Source organism: Spermophilus citellus (genome assembly GCF_964194105.1).
Source record: "Spermophilus citellus genome assembly, chromosome: 9".
Classification (NCBI taxonomy): Eukaryota; Metazoa; Chordata; class Mammalia; order Rodentia; family Sciuridae; genus Spermophilus; species Spermophilus citellus.
Window position 1 is genome coordinate 126,602,478 of NC_138191.1, and position 18,058 is coordinate 126,620,535.

Below are 18,058 nucleotides of genomic sequence, written 5' to 3' on the forward strand. Positions count from 1 at the left end.
TCTTGGAGCCCCTCTCCGGTCAGCACCTTGGACCCCACAGCAGGTGAATGCCAGGGTCAGCTCTGAGCAGTTTGATTTGCCCCCTGAGGCTCTTCCAGGCCCTGTCCTGGCCGTGTGGACAGGCCTTCTGTGTCCCCTGGTGGCGTCTCCTCCATCCGAGTCCTGGTGGGCACTCGGAGAGCCTCATCACAGAGCTGGGGTGGGGGGCAGGCGGGTGACCTGCCATGGAGTCACACTGCGTGGCCCGAGCCCCACCCCTGCTGAGTTCCAGCTCCTCGGCACCTGAGTGTCCTCATCTGAGTGGGGGTGGGGACAGCCTAGCTGTTGGGAGCACTGAAGGAGATGGGGCGGCAGGCTGTCCTGATGCCTGGCTCTTGCTGACGCAGGCCACTGGAGCACCCCGTGGGCCAGGTCCTGTGCCAGGCCTGGTCTGGCTGGGCTCTTGGGGTCTTTTGGCACCTGTCCCATCTCTTGGGAGTGCTGGGGCCCTTAACTTTTGAAATGTTGAACGTCAGGGAGAAGAAACTTGTTCCCAGCCAAGTGGCAGGAGTGAGGGTGTGGCCAGGTCATAGGGTCTTCTCCCTCCAAATGGGGTCCTCTCCCAGGCCACCCTGTGCTCTCAGGAAGGACTCCCTAGTTCTGGTCTCCTCTCCTGTCCCAGAGCCCTTGAAGCCCCCCACCTGTCCTGGTGCCCCACGGTCAGCAGCAGGACCGTCGCGTCGCTATGTAAATGTCTGTGCAAATGTCCTGGGTCTAGCCTCCGGCTCCCCAGGGAGGCAGAGCCTCCTCCCGACACTGTCACTTCAGGGCCATGGGGCGCCGGGGGAGGACGTTCCCCTCCCTAATCTTCTTGCTGCAGGTCCTGGCCGGGCCGACCCAGACCAGTGAGAACTCAGAGTTCTATCTGGCTGGGGACTACCTGCTGGGTGGCCTCTTCACCCTCCATGCCAACATGAAAGGCCCTGCCCATCTCAACGTCCTGCAGGTGCCCAATTGCGAGGAGTAAGTCTTGGTGGGAGGCTGGGCGGGGTGGCCGGCGTTGGGTGGGGAGCCAGGGCTGGGCCAGGGCGAGGCCTTAGGGCGCTCGTCTCAGGCCCCCTCGTCTGGGTCCAGCCTGCAGGTGCCCGGGGAGGCCATGCACAGTCCACATAACTGAATCTCTGACGAAGGCGTTTTGTGACCCTGAGACCTGGGTCCTCCCAATGTCACGTCTGTCTGTGGCGTTACAGGACGCTGGAGCTTAGAGGGGTCCTAGAGACCCGTTCTTCCCACCTTGGCAATGGGGGATGCCAGGGAGGCCACACAGGCTGGTCAGACGGGGCCTGCCCTTGGGAGGCAGATGTGGTCTCCTCAGCGGGTTCTCAGGTGGACGAGAGGCCTGCGTGTTCCAGGGGGGCAGGGGGGCTTCCAGGGCTGCAGGGGGTCTCCTCCGCTCCTCCTCCATGAGCCCCTTGGGATGACAGTCCAATGGGACATTGGGGGGACATCTTCCTGCCAGCATGAGGCCAGACGCTGGAGCCAGCCTGGGATGACATAGTGACCCTGCCACAGAAGGGGAGCGCTCCAGGAGGCAGAGGGGAGGGGCAGGGAGAAAGGCAGCCGAGGGCTGACCACAGGTGCACCCCAGTGACAGAGCACCAGATGACAGGCTGGACTGAGTGGTGAGGGAAGGTGCCGGTGATGACACCGAGCAAGGAGCTGGGTCTTCTGATGCTGTGACGTGAAGGGCAGTCTAGTGACGGCGAGGCTGGTGGCAGGCGTGGGTGGTGAGACTGATGCTGTTGATGCCGTGGTGCTGGTGGAGGGGCATTGTGGGGCTGGTGCTGGTGGTGAGGGCGACAGTGGTAGTGATGGTGACAGTGGTAGTGGTGGTGGTGATGATGGTGATGGTGGTGGTGGTGGCGATGGTGATGGTGATGGTGGTGGTGGTGGTGATGGTGGTCATGGTGATGGTGATGGTGGTGGTGGTGATGGTGGTGATGGTGGTGGTGGTGGTGGTGATGGTGGTCATGGTGATGGTGATGGTGGTGATGGTGATGGTGGTGATGGTGGTGGTGGTGGTGGTGATGGTGGTGATGGTGGTGGTGGTGGTGGTGATGGTGGTCATGGTGATGGTGGTGATGGTGGCGATGGTGACGATGGTGGTGATGGTGGTGGTGATGGTGGTCATGGTGATGGTGATGGTGGTGATGGTGGTGGTGGTGATGGTGGTGATGGTGGTCATGGTGATGGTGATGGTGTTGGTGGTGGTGGTGGCGATGGTGGTCATGGTGATGGTGGTGATGGTGGTGATGGTGATGGTGGTGATGGTGGCGGTGATGGTGGTGATGGTGGTGGTGGTGATGGTGGTGATGGTGGTGGTGGTGATGGTGGTGGTGATGGTGATGGTGGTGGTGGTGATGGTGGTGATGGTGGTCATGGTGATGGTGATGGTGTTGATGGTGGTGGTGATGGTGGTCATGGTGATGGTGATGGTGTTGGTGGTGATGGTGGTGATGGTGGTGGTGATGGTGGTCATGGTGATGGTGATGGTGATGGTGTTGATGGTGGTGGTGATGGTGGTCATGGTGATGGTGATGGTGTTAGTGGTGATGGTGGTGATGGTGGTCATGGTGATGGTGATGGTGTTGATGGTGGTGGTCATGGTGGTCATGGTGATGGTGATGGTGTTGATGGTGGTGGTGATGGTGGTCATGGTGATGGTGATGGTGTTGGTGGTGATGGTGGTGATGGTGGTCATGGTGATGGTGATGGTGATGGTGTTGATGGTGGTGGTGATGGTGGTCATGGTGATGGTGATGGTGTTAGTGGTGATGGTGGTGATGGTGGTCATGGTGATGGTGATGGTGTTGATGGTGGTGGTCATGGTGGTCATGGTGATGGTGATGGTGTTGATGGTGGTGGTGATGGTGGTCATGGTGATGGTGATGGTGTTGATGGTGGTGGTGATGGTGGTCATGGTGGTCATGGTGATGGTGGTGATGGTGGCGATGGTGTTGGTGTTGGTGGTGGTGATGGTGGTAGTAATGGTGATGGTGGTGATGGTGTTGGTGGTCATGGTGATGGTGGTGATGGTGGTGATGGTGGTGATGGTGGTGGTGATGGTGGTGATGGTGGTGGTGATGGTGGTGATGGTGGTGGTGGTGGTGATGGTGGTGGTGATGGTGGTGATGGTGGTGGTGGTGGTGATGGTGGTGATGGTGTTGGTGGTCATGGTGATGGTGGTGATGGTGGTGATGGTGATGGTGGTGATGGTGACAATGGTGGCCATTACATGTATGGGGTGATGATGGTGACAGTAGATAATGGAGTTGTCTGTGGGTGACGGAGTGTTAGTGAGGGTGGCTACAGGGATCTCAGTGTGGTGGTCACAGGGACAAGAGTGACCCTGGGATATGGTATGGTGGCAGGACTGTGCCAGAACTTTCCGGAGCGGCTCCTCTTGGTTGGGGCTTGGCTTTCTCGTGGGGGGAGGAGGGCTGGCTCTCCCTCTGCTCTTCTCCCCTCCTTGCTCGGCCCGCTCCACCTCACCTGGCCGTGGCCCCCAGGTACGACCTGAAGGTGCTGGGCTACAACCTGATGCAGGCCATGCGTTTCGCGGTGGAGGAGATCAACAACCACAGCAGCCTGCTGCCCGGCCTGCTGCTGGGCTACGAGATAGTGGACATCTGCTACCTCTCCAACAACGTGCAGCCTGTGCTCTACTTCCTGGCGCAGGAGGACTACTTCCTGCCCATCCTCGAGGACTACAGCGACTACGTGCCCCGCGTGGTGGCTGTCATTGGCCCTGACAACTCCGAGTCCACCAAGACGGTGGCCAACTTCCTCTCCCTCTTTCTCCTTCCACAGGTGAGGCTGCCGGACCCTGGGGGAAGGGGTGGGGCAGGGGACAGAAAGGTGGTGACCCAGGAGGCTCAGAACCCTCCCCCACCAGACCCAGCCTGGGGGAGGCCGCCCAGGCTTTGGAGGCCGACGGGCCTGGGGTGCATCTTGGCCGAGTCTCAGCTGCTGTGCGGCCTGGGCAGACCCCTGAGCCCTTCTGAGCCTGTTTCCCCACCTGTAAAGTGAGAGGCCTGTCTGCAGAGTGAAGTCTGACCCGCAAGAGTTTCCAGCGCATAGTAGGTGGTCAGTAATGCTATGGTTATTATGTAGAGCTCAGGAATGAACGCTCGGAAGGTACTCAATGTTCTGTGAAAGTGCCCAGCACAAGATCTGCCCCATGGGGGGTCCTCAGGAAAGTGCCATTAGCGTCACCACTGTTAAGACTGTCATCGTCATCATGATTGAAAGTGCCCAGCCCAGTACTGGTTTAGAGTGTCTACTCATCAGAGAGCAGCTGGCATAAGGCTTGGCACTCAGTAGGTTGTTACAACAACTGGAATCGTTGCTGTAGTTTTTACCAAGTAAAAGCACCTGACTCAGGGTCTTGACACTTAGTAGGTGCTCAGGAAGTGTTCATGTTTGTGTGGGAAGCATCTAGTCCAGGACTGAAGCCAGCCTGTCATTCAGGGAACAACTATTTCTTGAGCGCCTACTGTAGCAGGTGCTGGGGATACAGCCGGGAACCAAAGAAGCAAAGGCCACTGTCCTTTTGGGGTCTGTCTTCTAGTGGGAGGGAGACAACAGGTGAAATAATCGGTGCTCCAGAATGTTCCAAGGCGTGTCGCTCAGCAGATAAAGGGTGAAGTTGAGCAGTGGGGCGGGAGGCAGGGGCAGAGGGGGAGACGGGGTGCAGGGAGGGTGCAGGCTTCAACAGGGAGGGGCTCAGGGCACCTGGGAGAAGCACCTGCCAGGAACAAGCAGCTGCCCAGACCCTGAGCCCCCTACTGTGAGGACAGAACTGGGTGACCGGGACCCCGTGGGGGACAAGGAGAAGTCAGGGAGGCAGGGGCTGGGCACACGATGGGCCCCTTGGGGGCCACTGAAGGCCTCTGGCTTTTCCCGAGTGACGCCAGGAGGCTTGAGGGTCTCTGCACCGAGCATCAGTGTGATGGCCTGTGTGCGTGGGGTCAGCCGGGCTGCGAGGGGGGAGGCGGGAGGACCAGGTGGAAATCCAGGCTGGGGATGTCGATGGCCCGACTGGGCCTGGGGGTGGTGGGGTGGCAGGTCCCTCGTGGGATTTCAGCGCAGTCAGGGCGCGTGAGGTTTGAGAGGTCGGTTTGAGGTTTTGAGAGGCCTGAGCCTGGTGGATGCCAGGAGTGTTGGTGTGGAAACAGTGTTTGCCGCCACCGGGTGGTGTGGGGTCACCCCAGGAAGGATGGCAGATGGGAAAGCCAGCAACACAAAGGGAGCAGAAGACGCATCAGGGACAAAGTCAAGAGTGAGGAGAGGGAGGTCAGGGGAAGAGAGGGGACCTGTGGACGGGCCTGCTGATGACAGAGGTGCTCAGGGACACACAGTAGGTACTCAGGAAATGTTGCTGGGTGGTGGGGAGGATAACAATGCCTAGCCAAGTGTTTGTCTGCTGCTGACTGTGATGATGATGGTGAGTGTCACCTAGCCGGTGCGGCACACAGGAGGTGCTCAATAAGTGCTATTGCAATGATATCATCATGAGGCTGCTGATGTAAAGTACCTAGCCTGTGCAGCACACAGTAGGTGCTTACGTGTGACTGCAGGACGACCCTGACAGTGCTGATGTGACTGCCCAGCCCTGGAGTGGCTTGCAGCACGTGTTCCCCAAATGTCACCAAGGTGATGACGGCACGTGGACCCCCTTCCCCGTGGGCACCTCACTCATGCCAAGGGCCCCTCTCTCCGGCAGATCACCTACAGCGCCATCTCTGACCAGCTGCGTGACAAGCAGCGCTACCCGGCCATGCTGCGCACGGTGCCCAGCGCCAGCCACCACATCGAAGCCATGGTGCAGCTGATGCTCCACTTTGGCTGGAACTGGATCGTGGTGCTGGTGAGCAACGACGACTATGGCCGGGACAACAGCCAGCGGCTGGGTGACCGGCTGGCAGAGGGCAGCGACATCTGCATCGCCTTCCAGGAGGTGCTGCCCATGCCCGAGCCCGACCAGACGCTGACGCCCGACCAGCAGGCACACCTGAGCCGCATCCTGCTCAAGCTGAAGCAGACGACGGCGCGCGTCGTGGTGGTGTTCTCCCCCGAGCTGGCCCTGCACGTCTTCTTCGACCAGGTGCTGCACTGGAACATCACCGACACCGTGTGGATCGCCTCCGAGTCCTGGGCCATCGACCCTGTCCTGTACAACCTCACCGAGCTGCGCCACACAGGCACCTTCCTGGGCATCACCACCCAGAAGGTGCCCATGCTGGGCTTCAGCGAGTTCCGCGTGCGCCGCGCTCAGGACGGACCGCCGCCCCCCAACATGACCAGCTCGTGGGCCACCTGCAACCAGGAGTGCGACGCCTGCTTGAACATCACCGAGTCCTTCAACACCATCCTCACCAGCTCCGGGGAGCGCGTGGTCTACAGCGTGTACTCGGCCGTCTACGCCGTGGCCCACGCCCTGCACAGCCTCCTGGGCTGCACCCAGACCCACTGTGCCAAGGAGGTGGTCTACCCCTGGCGGGTGAGGCCCGAGGGGCAGGACAGACTCCACTCTGCCACGGGGCGCTGCCTGCCTCCGTGCCAGGCTGCCCTGCCTCCCGGGGCACTGGGCAAAGGGGTGCGAGAGGCCACGGGCATCACTAGGCTCCGGATGCATAGAACCCGAGTACTTCCTGGTACCCAAGCAAAATTCCTTTTAAAATCAGTTGCCACCCAAGAGAGTCAGTCTGTCCTTGGAGATTCAGGCAGAATTTGCTGGAATGAGTCCCAGGGGCAGGGGGCGCTTCAGTGTCCCCTGCAGGGTCTCCAGGGTTGAGGGCCTGGGGAAGGGCTTGTGCTCCGCATGGGCTCCCTGAGGCCTGCATCCTGTTCTGCGTGGCCTCGATTCTGACCTGGAATCTAAGTCTGTGTTTTTCTGCGTTCACACCCACACAGCCCACCAGGAAGCCTTCCGGCCTGTGGAAGGTTTTACCGAGGGTCGGGGAAGCAGAGAGAGGGGAGTCAGAGAGGCACGTGCTGTGCTTTGCTACTGGACATCTCTGCTCTTCAACAGGTCCAGAGCCAGGACCTCACCCCCTGAGCAGGGAAGGGAGGGCACTAGGACCAGCTGGCTTAGGGATCTTTCACTCTGCCAGACCCTGAGATGCAGGGAGCCCTGGATCCCCTGTAGCCCAACAGATCATCCCATCTATGGAGGAGAAAATCTAGGAGACAGATTGGTAGGCTATCTCAGCTGGAGGCTGTTTTGGGGTCAGCCCAAAGAGGTTCAGTGACTTGCTCAAAGTCACACAGAAAATTGAAGACAAGGGGCAGGACTGGAATTCAGGCCAGAGGATGCCCCATTCAGAGCATGCTCTAGTGAGTACCAGTCTCTGGGTGTGTGTAGGGACTACAACCAGAGCTGACCCCAAGGAGTGGGGAGGCAGGGAGGACCCCGGGAGCAGGGCAATCCCCTGCTGGCCTTTGTGGGTGAGAGACACAGTGGGCTCTAGGCCTCTTGAGGATGACCGTGGTGACTTACAGGGGAAAGGGACGCACGTCCCGGGGAGGGGAGTCTGTGCTATTTCTCAGGCACTCTGTATGCCCCTAGTGTAGATCAACTCACAGCCCAGAAGCCATAGGGCCCTGCTGCTCCCACTCTGGAGAAGAGGAGACTTGTGTTCCGAGAGGTTAAGTGACAGGTGTGGGGCCTCAGGGCAAGTGGTAGAGCTGCGGTCTGGACCCAGTGCTCCTGATTCCAAGGCCAGAGCTCTCGGACCCCAGAGCCTCCCACATGGCTTCTTTCTGAGGACTTCCTGCCCGGATTTACAGATGTGGAGCCCGCGGTTGTGGGTGGAGCCCGCGGTTGTGGGTGGAGCCCGCGGTTGTGGGTGGAGCCCGCGGTTGTGGGTGGAGCCCGCGGTTGTGGGTGGAGCCCGCGGTGGTGGGTGGAGCCCGCGGTGGTGGGTGGAGCCCGCGGTGGTGGGTGGAGCCCGCGGTGGTGGGTGGAGCCCGCGGTGGTGGGTGGAGCCCGCGGTGGTGGGTGGAGCCCGCGGTGGTGGGTGGAGCCCGCGGTGGTGGGTGGAGCCCGCGGTGGTGGGTGGAGCCCGCGGTGGTGGGTGGAGCCCGCGGTGGTGGGTGGAGCCCGCGGTGGTGGGTGGAGCCCGCGGTGGTGGGTGGAGCCCGCGGTGGTGGGTGGAGCCCGCGGTGGTGGGTGGAGCCCGCGGTGGTCGGTGGAGCCCGCGGTGGTCGGTGGAGCCCGCGGTGGTCGGTGGAGCCCGCGGTGGTCGGTGGAGCCCGCGGTGGTGGGGTGGTGCCCTCGCTCGGGACTGGCCAGACTGATGCTGGCTTCGCTTCTCTCTCCCTCCCTCTGACCGCTCCAGCTACTCGAGAAGATCTGGAAGGTCAACTTCACCCTCCTGGGCAACCAGATCTTCTTTGACCAGCAAGGGGACGTGCCCATGCGCCTGGAAGTCATCCAGTGGCGGTGGGATCTGCCACTGAACCCCTTCCCGAGCGTCGCCTCCTACTACCCCTCGGAGCAGCGGCTCAGGAACATCCACAACATCTCCTGGCACGCCCACAACAACACGGTCAGCCCCGGGCACCGCCAGTGGGTGGCCTGGGCGCTGGTGCTGGGGTGGCAGGGCCCTTTTTATCAGGAGGGAACCCAGAATTCAGCGTGGGTGGGTGGGGTGGGGGTCTCTGTCCTACAAACTGGGTCCTTCCTTCCCTGTTGATGGAGAACTGGGTGGTCAGGGGGATGCAGGGGCCTCTGCCAAGTCAACTTCACTGAGCTTGTGTGCGCCAAGGACTTCAGTTCTCCTGCCGTTCCCCAGGGGATGGAGGCTAGCATCTTCCCAATTTATGGGTTAGGACACTGAAGGCACAGAGAGGTCGCTTGACTTGCCTAAGCCCACACAGCTTGTCCCCAGTGGAGCTTCCCTGTATATAGAACTCTGCTCAGCCTGTGGTTGAAGTCTCCTGCTTTGTCCTGGTAGCCGGGCCCTGGACTGTGTCTGGTGACTGCCCATCTGCAGCTATTTTGTTTTGCCCTCTTTGGAAAAGAGGAGCCCGTGAGATAGAGAGCAGCCTGGTGGAGTTGGGGAGGGGACCCAGGACCCACACGCATCTCCAAGATCCTTTGTCACTCTCCCTGGTTCCAGAGGAGCCTGGGGCTGCTGGTTCCTGAGCTTCTTGAGGGGGACTGTGAGGGAGTGGGCCAGGTGGAGACCTTTGTTGGTCCCTGGGGCTGCAGCGAGCACCGGGCGGAAGCAGACAGTCCTGGGCTGGAAGCCTGAGCTCAGCTGTCTTGGGCTGGTTCCTGCACAGGGCCGTGAGGCTGCGGGCCCCTCCTGGCTTCTGGAGGCTTCCGTCACTGTCTGGCAAACCTGACCTGTGGACGCTCCACCTCCATCTCCTCTTCCCCTTTGCCAGGCCTCCTGTTCTCCTCTGTGCGTCTGAAGTCAAATGTCCCCTCTGTAGAAGGGCACCAGTCATAGAGGGTTAGGGACCACCCTATTTTCATATGTCCTTAACTTAATGTGTCTGCGGTGACCCTGTTTCCCATCAGGCCACCTACTGAGGTCCTGGGGGTTAGGACTTCAAGGGGGACACAGCAGGCAGAGCCCCCTGCATCCCCCTGTATGAGCCTGGGTCTCCCCAGAAATCTGAGATAGGAGATAAGCCCAGAATATTCTCCTTGGGGATGGAGAGAGTCCACTAGGGAGGAGGGACGGTCAGTCCCAGTGAGGTCCTCCAATGGACACTGCCTGAGCCAGTGAAGCTCCATCTTCCAGGTCCTTCTGAGGAGCCACCTGGCCTCCTGAGGGACGGAAGAGGGCAGCACTGACCTGCTGGCTGCTGTCCCCTGGCCAGGAGTCAGTGGGAGTTGACCCTGTGTTTCCGGGTCCCCTGTGAGTGCCACAGCTTCTAGATCACTGGCCTGAGCCCTCAGCCGCCTCGTCCTTGTGGGCTGTACCTGCTGCGGCTCCGCCTTAGCAGTGACCCCAAGGCTCCCCGTGAGTGCCCCGGACTCCAGACCACCCTTCCACCCACCCCTCTCTGGGCCCTCATACTTCCTCCTTTCTCGGGCTTGCCATTCACTGGCACAGGACCCCAGAATGCCAGGCAGTGACGGCAGAGCCCTGCGGTGCTTGTGATGGGCATCCCCTGTGGGGCCCGGGATCCTGCCTCCTACCGTCTAGGATGGTCGGAGGCGACGTGCCAAGTCCACAATGGGCCCCTGAGAATAGTGGTGGGTGCCCTCTCCTCCCCGAGGGCCTGCAAGACCCAGCTCCCTGGACGCCCGCCATTCATTCAGTGTGTACCTCACCCCCCAGGGCAGTGTCCCCACCCACAGGCGTGACCCTGAAGGCAGCCTGCTGAGCCTTGGCATGCCACCCCATCCCCTGAGGTGTGTGGGGTCCCGAGAGGACGTCCTTCAGTCTGAGCACCTGGATGAGGGTGGCCTGGGCCTGAAGCGAGTGGCCAGCTCTCTGCCTCAGGAACGGGGCCACCAAGGGGTTCAACGTCGGTCTCCGCTGTGGGAAGGTTCGGCATTGGGCTGGGCTGACCACGGGGAGAGGGAGCCCAGGCCGGGACGGGAGTCCCAGGCACCAGGAGTCCCAGGCACCGACACGAGGCGTTTCCTCGTGCCCACGGCGGCTCTCGCGCCGTCTCCTTCTGTGGTTCCTGCCCCGCCCCAGGCCTGAGAAGCTGATGGTCCCCTGGCGTCCTGGGGTCAGGTGCTCAGGGTCCGGGACAGCCCAGCAGGACTCCGGGGTTGGATTCGTCAACCCGCATCCACGCTCAGATGGTCACATCTGCTTGGTGTCCCACCCTAAGGGGCAGAATGGCCGGCACAGAGCCTTGAAACCGGGAGCCCCTGAACCACCTGGTAAAGAGGGGACAGCTTTTTCAGGTTATTTCCAAGAACAGTTTGTGCATCCCCAAATCCAAACAACCGGTTCACCAAGTGCCCTACTGTCATGGCAGGGGGGTAGGGGTGACCAGTCTCCCACCTTAGAAAGGATGCCTGGCATTCCCCAGACCACTGGACCCTAAGCGGTGTCCCCTGAGCTCCAGGGTTGTTCTCCTACCCTCTGGCCTCTGCAGCTCTTCCTTGGACATAAATAAAAAGTACTCGTGCCGGGAGCAGTGGCACGCGCCTGTCATCCCAGCGGCTAGGGAGACTGAGGCAGGAGGATCGCAAGTTCAAAGCCAGCCTCAGCAAAACCGAGGCACTAAGCAACCTAATGACACCCTGACTGTAAATAAAATACAAAACAGGGCTGGGGCTGGGGCTCAGTGGGTGAGTGCGCTGAGTTCAATCCCTGATACCAAAAAAAAAGTACTGGCTACTTCCTACTCACAGGTCCTGTTAGCATGAAGATGGGTACCGTGGACCAGGTGACCTCCCAGGTCAAGGTGACCAAGCAGCCTACCTTGTGACAGAGAGCAGTAAATTTAACTGCATGATAAGCCAGTGAATGTTAGTAATTTGACACCTTTTTAAAAATATTATTTTTATAACTACTCCAAATATTATTTTCACGGCTCCCCATAAGATTGGGTCTGTTTTAAATTTTTGAAATTATTCATTATGGTAAAAACATATCAAATTCATCGTCTTAGCCATTTTTAGGTGTACAATATAGTGATGGGTCTGGGCCACAGCCTCTAAAATTTTTCATCTTGCAAAGCTGAAACTCAGCTTTGGGTTTCCAGTGAAGGACCCCCAGGCCCCCGCCCCTGTCTCCCTGTCTCTGAGTTTGACTACCTCAGTGACCTCGTGTAAGTGGACTCCGTCCGACAGTAGTCGTCTTTTTGTGAAGGTCGATTGTGTTTGAATCTTCATTAGTCTCAGAGTGTTTTCTAATTTCCCTTGTGAACACTTTGACCCACTGTTGTTTAGGGGTGTGTTACTTAAGGTCTTGAATTCTCTAAATTCCCTTCTGTTGTTGATTTCTGATTTCATTACGGTGTGGCTGGAGAACATACCTGGCACAATTTCAATCCTTTTAAATTTATTAAAAGTTGTTGGGTGACCTGCTATGCAGCCTGTCCTGGAGACCTGTCATAGCTGGATCTGGGGTGACCCCAGAGACTCATGTGGGGAAGGTTTGGTCCCCAGCTGGTGACTCTACTGGGAGCGGGTGGAAACCTTAGGAGGTGGAGCCTAGTGGGGAAACCTGGGTCACTGGGGGTCTTTGAAAGGTATACTTTGTCTCTGGACTCCCCTCCTCTCATCTCTTTGCTTCCTGGCCACCCTGTAAATGAGCCGCTTTGCCCCACCACATCATTCTGCCATGATGTCCTAGTCCCTCAACCCCCAGGCCCATAAATAATGGAGTTGGCTGGCCATGGACTGAAACCTTTGAACCCTTGGGCCAAAATAAATATTTTCCCTTCTAAATTGATTTTCTCAGGCATTTTCTTACAGTGACTGGCAGCTGACCCACACAAACAAGTCCCACATGCACTTGAGAAGATTATGTATCCCACTGCTCTTAGGAAGAGTGGTGTAGGTGTTCTTTGGGTTTTGTTGATTGATGGTGCTGTTCAAGTTTTTTATTTCATTGTTGATCTTCTGATTAGTTCTGTAAATTACTGAAAGTAGAATACTGAAATTACCTATTGTTGAATATTATATGCTGAATCGTCTATACCTTCAAAATTCTGATTTTTTTTTTTTGCTTTATGTATTTTTGGGCTCTTTTGTTGCGGGCATACATGTTTATTTTATAGTTGCTGTATCTTCTTGATGGACTATGTATTTATTATTATAAAATATCTTTCTTTTCTTCTAGTAACCATATTTGTTGGTATTTCTCCCCTCTGGCTTCCATTGAGATTTTTGTCTTTGTTATTGCAGTTTGAATATAATGTGTTCATTGTAGTTCCTTTGGCATTTATTCTGCTTGGTGTTCTTGAGCTCCCTGAATCTGTGCTTTCGTGTTTGTCATTGATTTTGGAAAAATTTCCGCCACTATTACCTCAAGTACTATTTACCTCTTCTCCTTCTGGGATGTAATTGTTCCCTGGTTCTTAGATTCTGGTCCCCACCCCCTATGTTTTTCTCTTTGTTTTTCAGTTTGGGAAATTTCCGTTGACAGATCTTCAAGCCCACCGATGAGCCCACCGAGGCACTTTATATTTCTGTTATTTTTCTTGGGTCTTTTTGTTTTTAGCATTACATTTTCATTCTTCCCTAGAAGTTCCATTTTTCTACCAACATTACTCATCATTTCTTGTTTTGCCCACTTTTTCAAGTAGAGCTCTTAGCCAATTAATCAGTTGTTTTAAATCCCTTCTCTGATAATTCCAAATATTGGTCATAGCTGAGTCTAGTTCTAATGACTGTATTGTCCTTTCAGACTGTTTTTTTGCCAGTTAGCAGGCCTTGTGATTTTTTTTTTTTTTTTTTTTTTTTTTTTTTTTTTTGGTGAAAACCAGATGAGATGGACTAGGTAAAAGGAACTGAGGTCAATATTTTTAGTATGAGATTTTAGGCTTCTTTGGATAGGAGTTAGGCTATTTTTACTGTTTTATGTACTGTGGGGTCGTAAGCTAAAATTTCCTCCCATGTCCCTTGGGCTTCCCTGGAGGCTCTTTCTTGTAGAGTCTGGGCACCTTGCAGGTCTTGGCAGCGTGAGCCTCGGTTACCGTGCGGGAGCCTGAAGGGTGTGGGGGGGAGGGAGGAGTGGCAGCATCCCTGGATCCTGGGATGAGGGCTCAGTCTCCCAGCAACCTGCGTCCCGATGTGCTCCCTCTCCCTTTAGGTCTCTGCTCCAGGATCACCCGCTCAGTGAGGCCTTTGTCACCGGCCACATTGGACATCGTAGGCTGCTCCCCAACATTCCCTACCCCCTTGCACGGTTTGATTTTCTTCACGGTATTTATAACCATGGTCTGTCGTACTTCATGTTTTGGTCTCTGTTCCCCTAAGTCCCCTTGGAGCAGGATCTTTGTCCCCGTTAGTCACTGCTCTATTCCTGATGCCCAGTGGCTTTCTGAGTGAGTGAATGACCACAGGACGAGGTTCCAGGGCACGAGGCAGGATGGATTTGGTTACCTGGGAGAGGATGAAGAGGCTGTCCAGTGTAGGAGTGGGCAGAGGATACGTGGTGATGCTGCCCGGTGGTCGGTCTGCGAGAGGGGTGTGTGTGTGCGAGTGTGTGTGCGTGTGCGTGTTGGTGTACACATCCCTGCACGTGTGAGGTCATGTGCCAGGCGGAGAAGACCAGGGGACCCTTCTCATGATGGACGTGTGAGGGACGGTGACAAGAAATCTGGAAATGTCATCTGATGTCCATGCACGAGAGGACAGGAGGGGTGGAACACGAAGACAGAGACCTCAGAGGACCCGGACTTCAGAGTTGAGCAGAGAGGGCGCTGGGGCCCGGTGTCCCACGGTGACTCCCCTTGCTGGGCCCTGGGCTCTTCTTCTGTGAACTCTGTGACACTCTCCTAATTTGTCACCAGAATGATCTTCACACAGCCCAAACCCAGCAGGCTGCTTGCACACTTGACAGCCCTGGTTGTCTCCCTCCGCCCCACATTGTTGGTGTGTCGCAGATGAGTTCAGAACGGGCCCTCCTAACCTCAGCTCGGCCCGCACATGCCGACTGCCACCATCTGCAGCTTCCTGGTCATGTCCCCCTCCCCTACCTTGTCGCTCTTTCCGTTTCTTTTCCACGCGATCCGTCCTCTTGATGCGTGAGGCTTGGAGGCCTCCTCTGTGCTGGATTCTTCTAGGTTCTAGAAATCTTAGCGAAGATTGTCCTTGTCCACCTGTTGTTCTCTACCTGAAAACCCTGCCCCTCCAGAAGGACGTACTCACTGACAGTCTTGGTTGCAAGTGACAGAAGATCATGGTAGCAAAGAGTTAATTTATTGCTCACACAATTGAAAACTCTAGAGGTAGACTGTGGGGCTTCAGGCAAGGATGGATCCAGAGTCTCACTCTCTCCATCTCTTGGGTACTTTGTCCCCTTTGTGACAAGATGGCTGCCAGCAGCTCCAGATTGCCTCCTGTTCTCTCAGAAACCTCAGAGAGTCTCTGTCTCAACAGTTGAATGCTTTCAGCAGAGGAAGGTGGACTAGGTCTCGGGCAGGTAAAACTAAGAGGGTCCTTCAAAGCTACAGTTCTAACGGCGACTCCAGGCTCTGTCCCTTTGCTAGTGAGGGCCAGGCTTCCCTCCCCTGAGCACCCCACTCTTTGGGGAGAGTATGGAGGCCCCGAGTGGGGAAAGGGTCTCAGGGTCTCTTGCCCCCCCAGGTCCCCATGTCCATGTGCTCTAAGAACTGTGAGCTGGGACAGAGGAAGAAGCCGGTGGGCATCCACCCTTGCTGCTTCGAGTGCATCGACTGCTCCCCGGGCACCTTCCGCAACCAGACCTCAGGTACAGCCCCCGCCAGGCCGCAGGCCCACCCCTGCCACATCCCACCCTTCAACAGACCTGCCTGGCCCTGTCCTGCCCTGAGGAGGTGTGGGTCCCAAGGCCAGGGACCACGTCTGATTCCTTGTGTGGCTCCTGGTTACCTGGCGGGGAGAAGCCATGAGACCTGCAGGCTCGGGGCCAGCGGCCGGGCTGTGCTCCCCCTGCATACAGCCCGGGCTGGGGTTTCAGGCAGAGAGTGTCCCTTGATGGTGCGCAGGTGAGCGGGCGAGCGGCTCTCCCCACAGAAGGACGGTCGCCCACCACTCTCTGACTGCAGGAATGAGCATCTTTCTCAAGAGACACCAGGGAATGTCACCTCTGTGACCACTAAGTGTTAGCGCGGTTCAGAGTCTCAACATCTTTGTGTGATGACTTCACTGATGGCGAGCTCGCTTCGTCCTCCCGAGCTCCTGGAAGGTTCCTCGGGCCCTCCCCTCCCAGGGGCTGGTTTTCACCCGCTCTCCGGGGCCTTCCAGCCCAGGTGCCTGCCACAGCCGTCAGTGCTAGAGACAGTGCTGACCAAGGGGTTTCTTGAGGAGGTTGATCTCTCTCCCGCCAGAGGCGGGGTCTCAGGAGGACCTGCAGTTGGAGGCTCTGAGTCAAGGGGACCTGGGTTCAAATCCTGCTTCTTTAACTTCTGCGCTGTGTGGCTTTGGGAAAATTACGTAGCCTGGCTGGGCCTCGGTTTCCTCGTCTGTGGAATGGAGTTTCAGGGGCATTGGGAGAGCCAGCGGCGTGGACCCTGCCTGCAGGAGCCCCCGACTGTCTCTGGCCTGGGACTGGGCCCAGAGGCGGGGTGCACTGACAGGGGCTGTTGTGGGTTTTTGTAGATGAGTACGTGTGCCAGCCCTGCCCGAGCTCCACGTGGTCCCACAGGAAAGACACCTCCTGCTTCCAGCGTCGGCTGACCTTCCTCGAGTGGCACGAGGCGCCCACCATCATCGTGGCCCTGCTGGCCGCCCTGGGCTTCCTCAGCACGCTGGCCACCCTGGTCATATTCTGGTGGCACTTCCCGACGCCCATGGTGCGCTCGGCTGGGGGCCCCATGTGCTTCCTGATGCTGGGGCCGCTGCTGCTGGCCTACGCCATGACGTGGGTGTACGTGGGGCCGCCCTCGGCCTTCCGGTGCCTGTGCCGCCAGGCCTTCTTCACCCTCTGCTTCACCGTCTGCATCTCCTGCATCACCGCACGCTCCTTCCAGATCATGTACGTCTTCAAGATGGCCCGCCACCTCCCGCGGGCCTACGGCTTCTGGGTCCGCTACCACGGGCCCTACGCCTTCGTGGCGCTCATGACGGCCATCAAGACGGCCATCGTGGTGGGCAACATGCTGGGCACCAGCACCAACCCCACCGTCCGTTCCGACCCCGACGATCACAACGTCATGATCGTCTCCTGCCACCCCAACTACCGCAACGGGCTGCTCTTCAACACCAGCATGGACCTGCTGCTGTCCATGGTGGGCTTCACCTTCGCCTACCTGGGCAAGGAGCTGCCCACCAACTACAACGAGGCCAGGTTCATCACCCTCAGCATGACCTTCTCCTTCACCTCCTCCGTCTCCCTCTGCACCTTCATGTCGGTGCACGACGGCGTGCTGGTCACCATCATGGACGTCTTGGTCACGGTGCTCAACTTCCTGGCCATCACCCTGGGGTACTTCGGCCCCAAGTGCTACCTGATCCTCTTCTACCCCGAGCGCAACACCACAGCCTACTTCAACAGCATGATCCAGGGCTACACCATGAGGAAGGACTAGCCCTGCCGCTGGGTCTGCCATGAGGCCTCGGCGAGGGGAGACGGGGCCAGGGTCTCAGAAGGACACTGAGCCTGGCCATGCTTACCCACTTGGGGACGGATGCCTAAATATGTCCACACTTTGTCCCTTCCCCTTGAGCTGTTTCATTTGTCAGGCGCTGCCACTTGCTTCTAGTAGACGTGACCCAAGGTGACCTATTGGTCTCCAAGGACAAAGTCTGATTTAGCGGCTCACTGCCGCCACCTGGTGGTCGCATTGGGCACCTGCAGGCTCCGGCCCCTGGCCCTCAGTCATGCTGAGCTTCCAGTGCTGGTGGGGGCTGGGGTTGTGTGAGCCCCCACGTGCTGCCTGGTGTCAATCCCTTTCCCAAAGAGCCCAGACCGGGCCTCCATGTTCTAGGTGACGGCTGGACACAGAGGGTGCTTCATATTGTCTGGGAATAAACCTCTCTTGGCAAAATGGGCGGTCTTCCTTTCTGTTTTCAGAGGTTTCCTGAGGAAGGACAGGTGGACCCTGAGGGCTTGGTTTCTGTCCCAGCATTGCCCCCACCCAGCTCCGTGACCTTGGGTCAGTTACTTACTGTCCCCGAGCCTTCATTTCCTCACCTCCAAATGGGAACAGGCATTCCTTCAGAGGGACATTTGAGGGTCAGAGATAATGTTGTAGGTGCTCAATAAACATCACCTTCTGCAAACTGACCCACCCCTGACACCATCAGGGACAGCGTGAGCGTGTGGCCTTCTAATAGCCAGATTCCAGGGTGCGCCATGCCCAGCCTGCGATGCTGGCCTCTGTAGGAAGTCAGCCTCCCCCAATGTCCCCACAGCCCTGCTGCTGCCTGGGGGACACAGGCCTT

The 18,058-nt window shown here is 57.8% G+C and overlaps 1 protein-coding gene across 1 annotated transcript; it reads left to right on the plus strand.

Moving 5' to 3' along the window:
- The first annotated feature begins 211 nt into the window (after positions 1-211).
- On the plus strand, positions 212-17,628 carry TAS1R2 (taste 1 receptor member 2). Its single transcript, XM_081307575.1, has 6 exons — positions 212-1,002; positions 3,549-3,849; positions 5,765-6,541; positions 8,382-8,591; positions 15,281-15,404; positions 16,274-17,628. Exons 1-6 carry the CDS (start codon positions 812-814, stop codon positions 17,200-17,202), a joined length of 2,532 nt encoding a protein of 843 aa, XP_081163701.1. The 5' UTR covers positions 212-811; the 3' UTR covers positions 17,203-17,628.
- The last annotated feature ends 430 nt before the right edge of the window (positions 17,629-18,058 follow it).

Excerpts from the sequence above, each read along its gene's own strand:
- TAS1R2 (XM_081307575.1), top strand. The coding sequence starts at position 812 with ATGGGGCGCCGGGGGAGGACGTTCCCCTCCCTAATCTTCTTGCTGCAG. Across the intron at positions 1,003-3,548 it reads CAGGTGCCCAATTGCGAGGA|GTACGACCTGAAGGTGCTGG; the intron begins GTAAGTCTTGGT and ends CGTGGCCCCCAG. Across the intron at positions 6,542-8,381 it reads AGGTGGTCTACCCCTGGCGG|CTACTCGAGAAGATCTGGAA; the intron begins GTGAGGCCCGAG and ends TGACCGCTCCAG.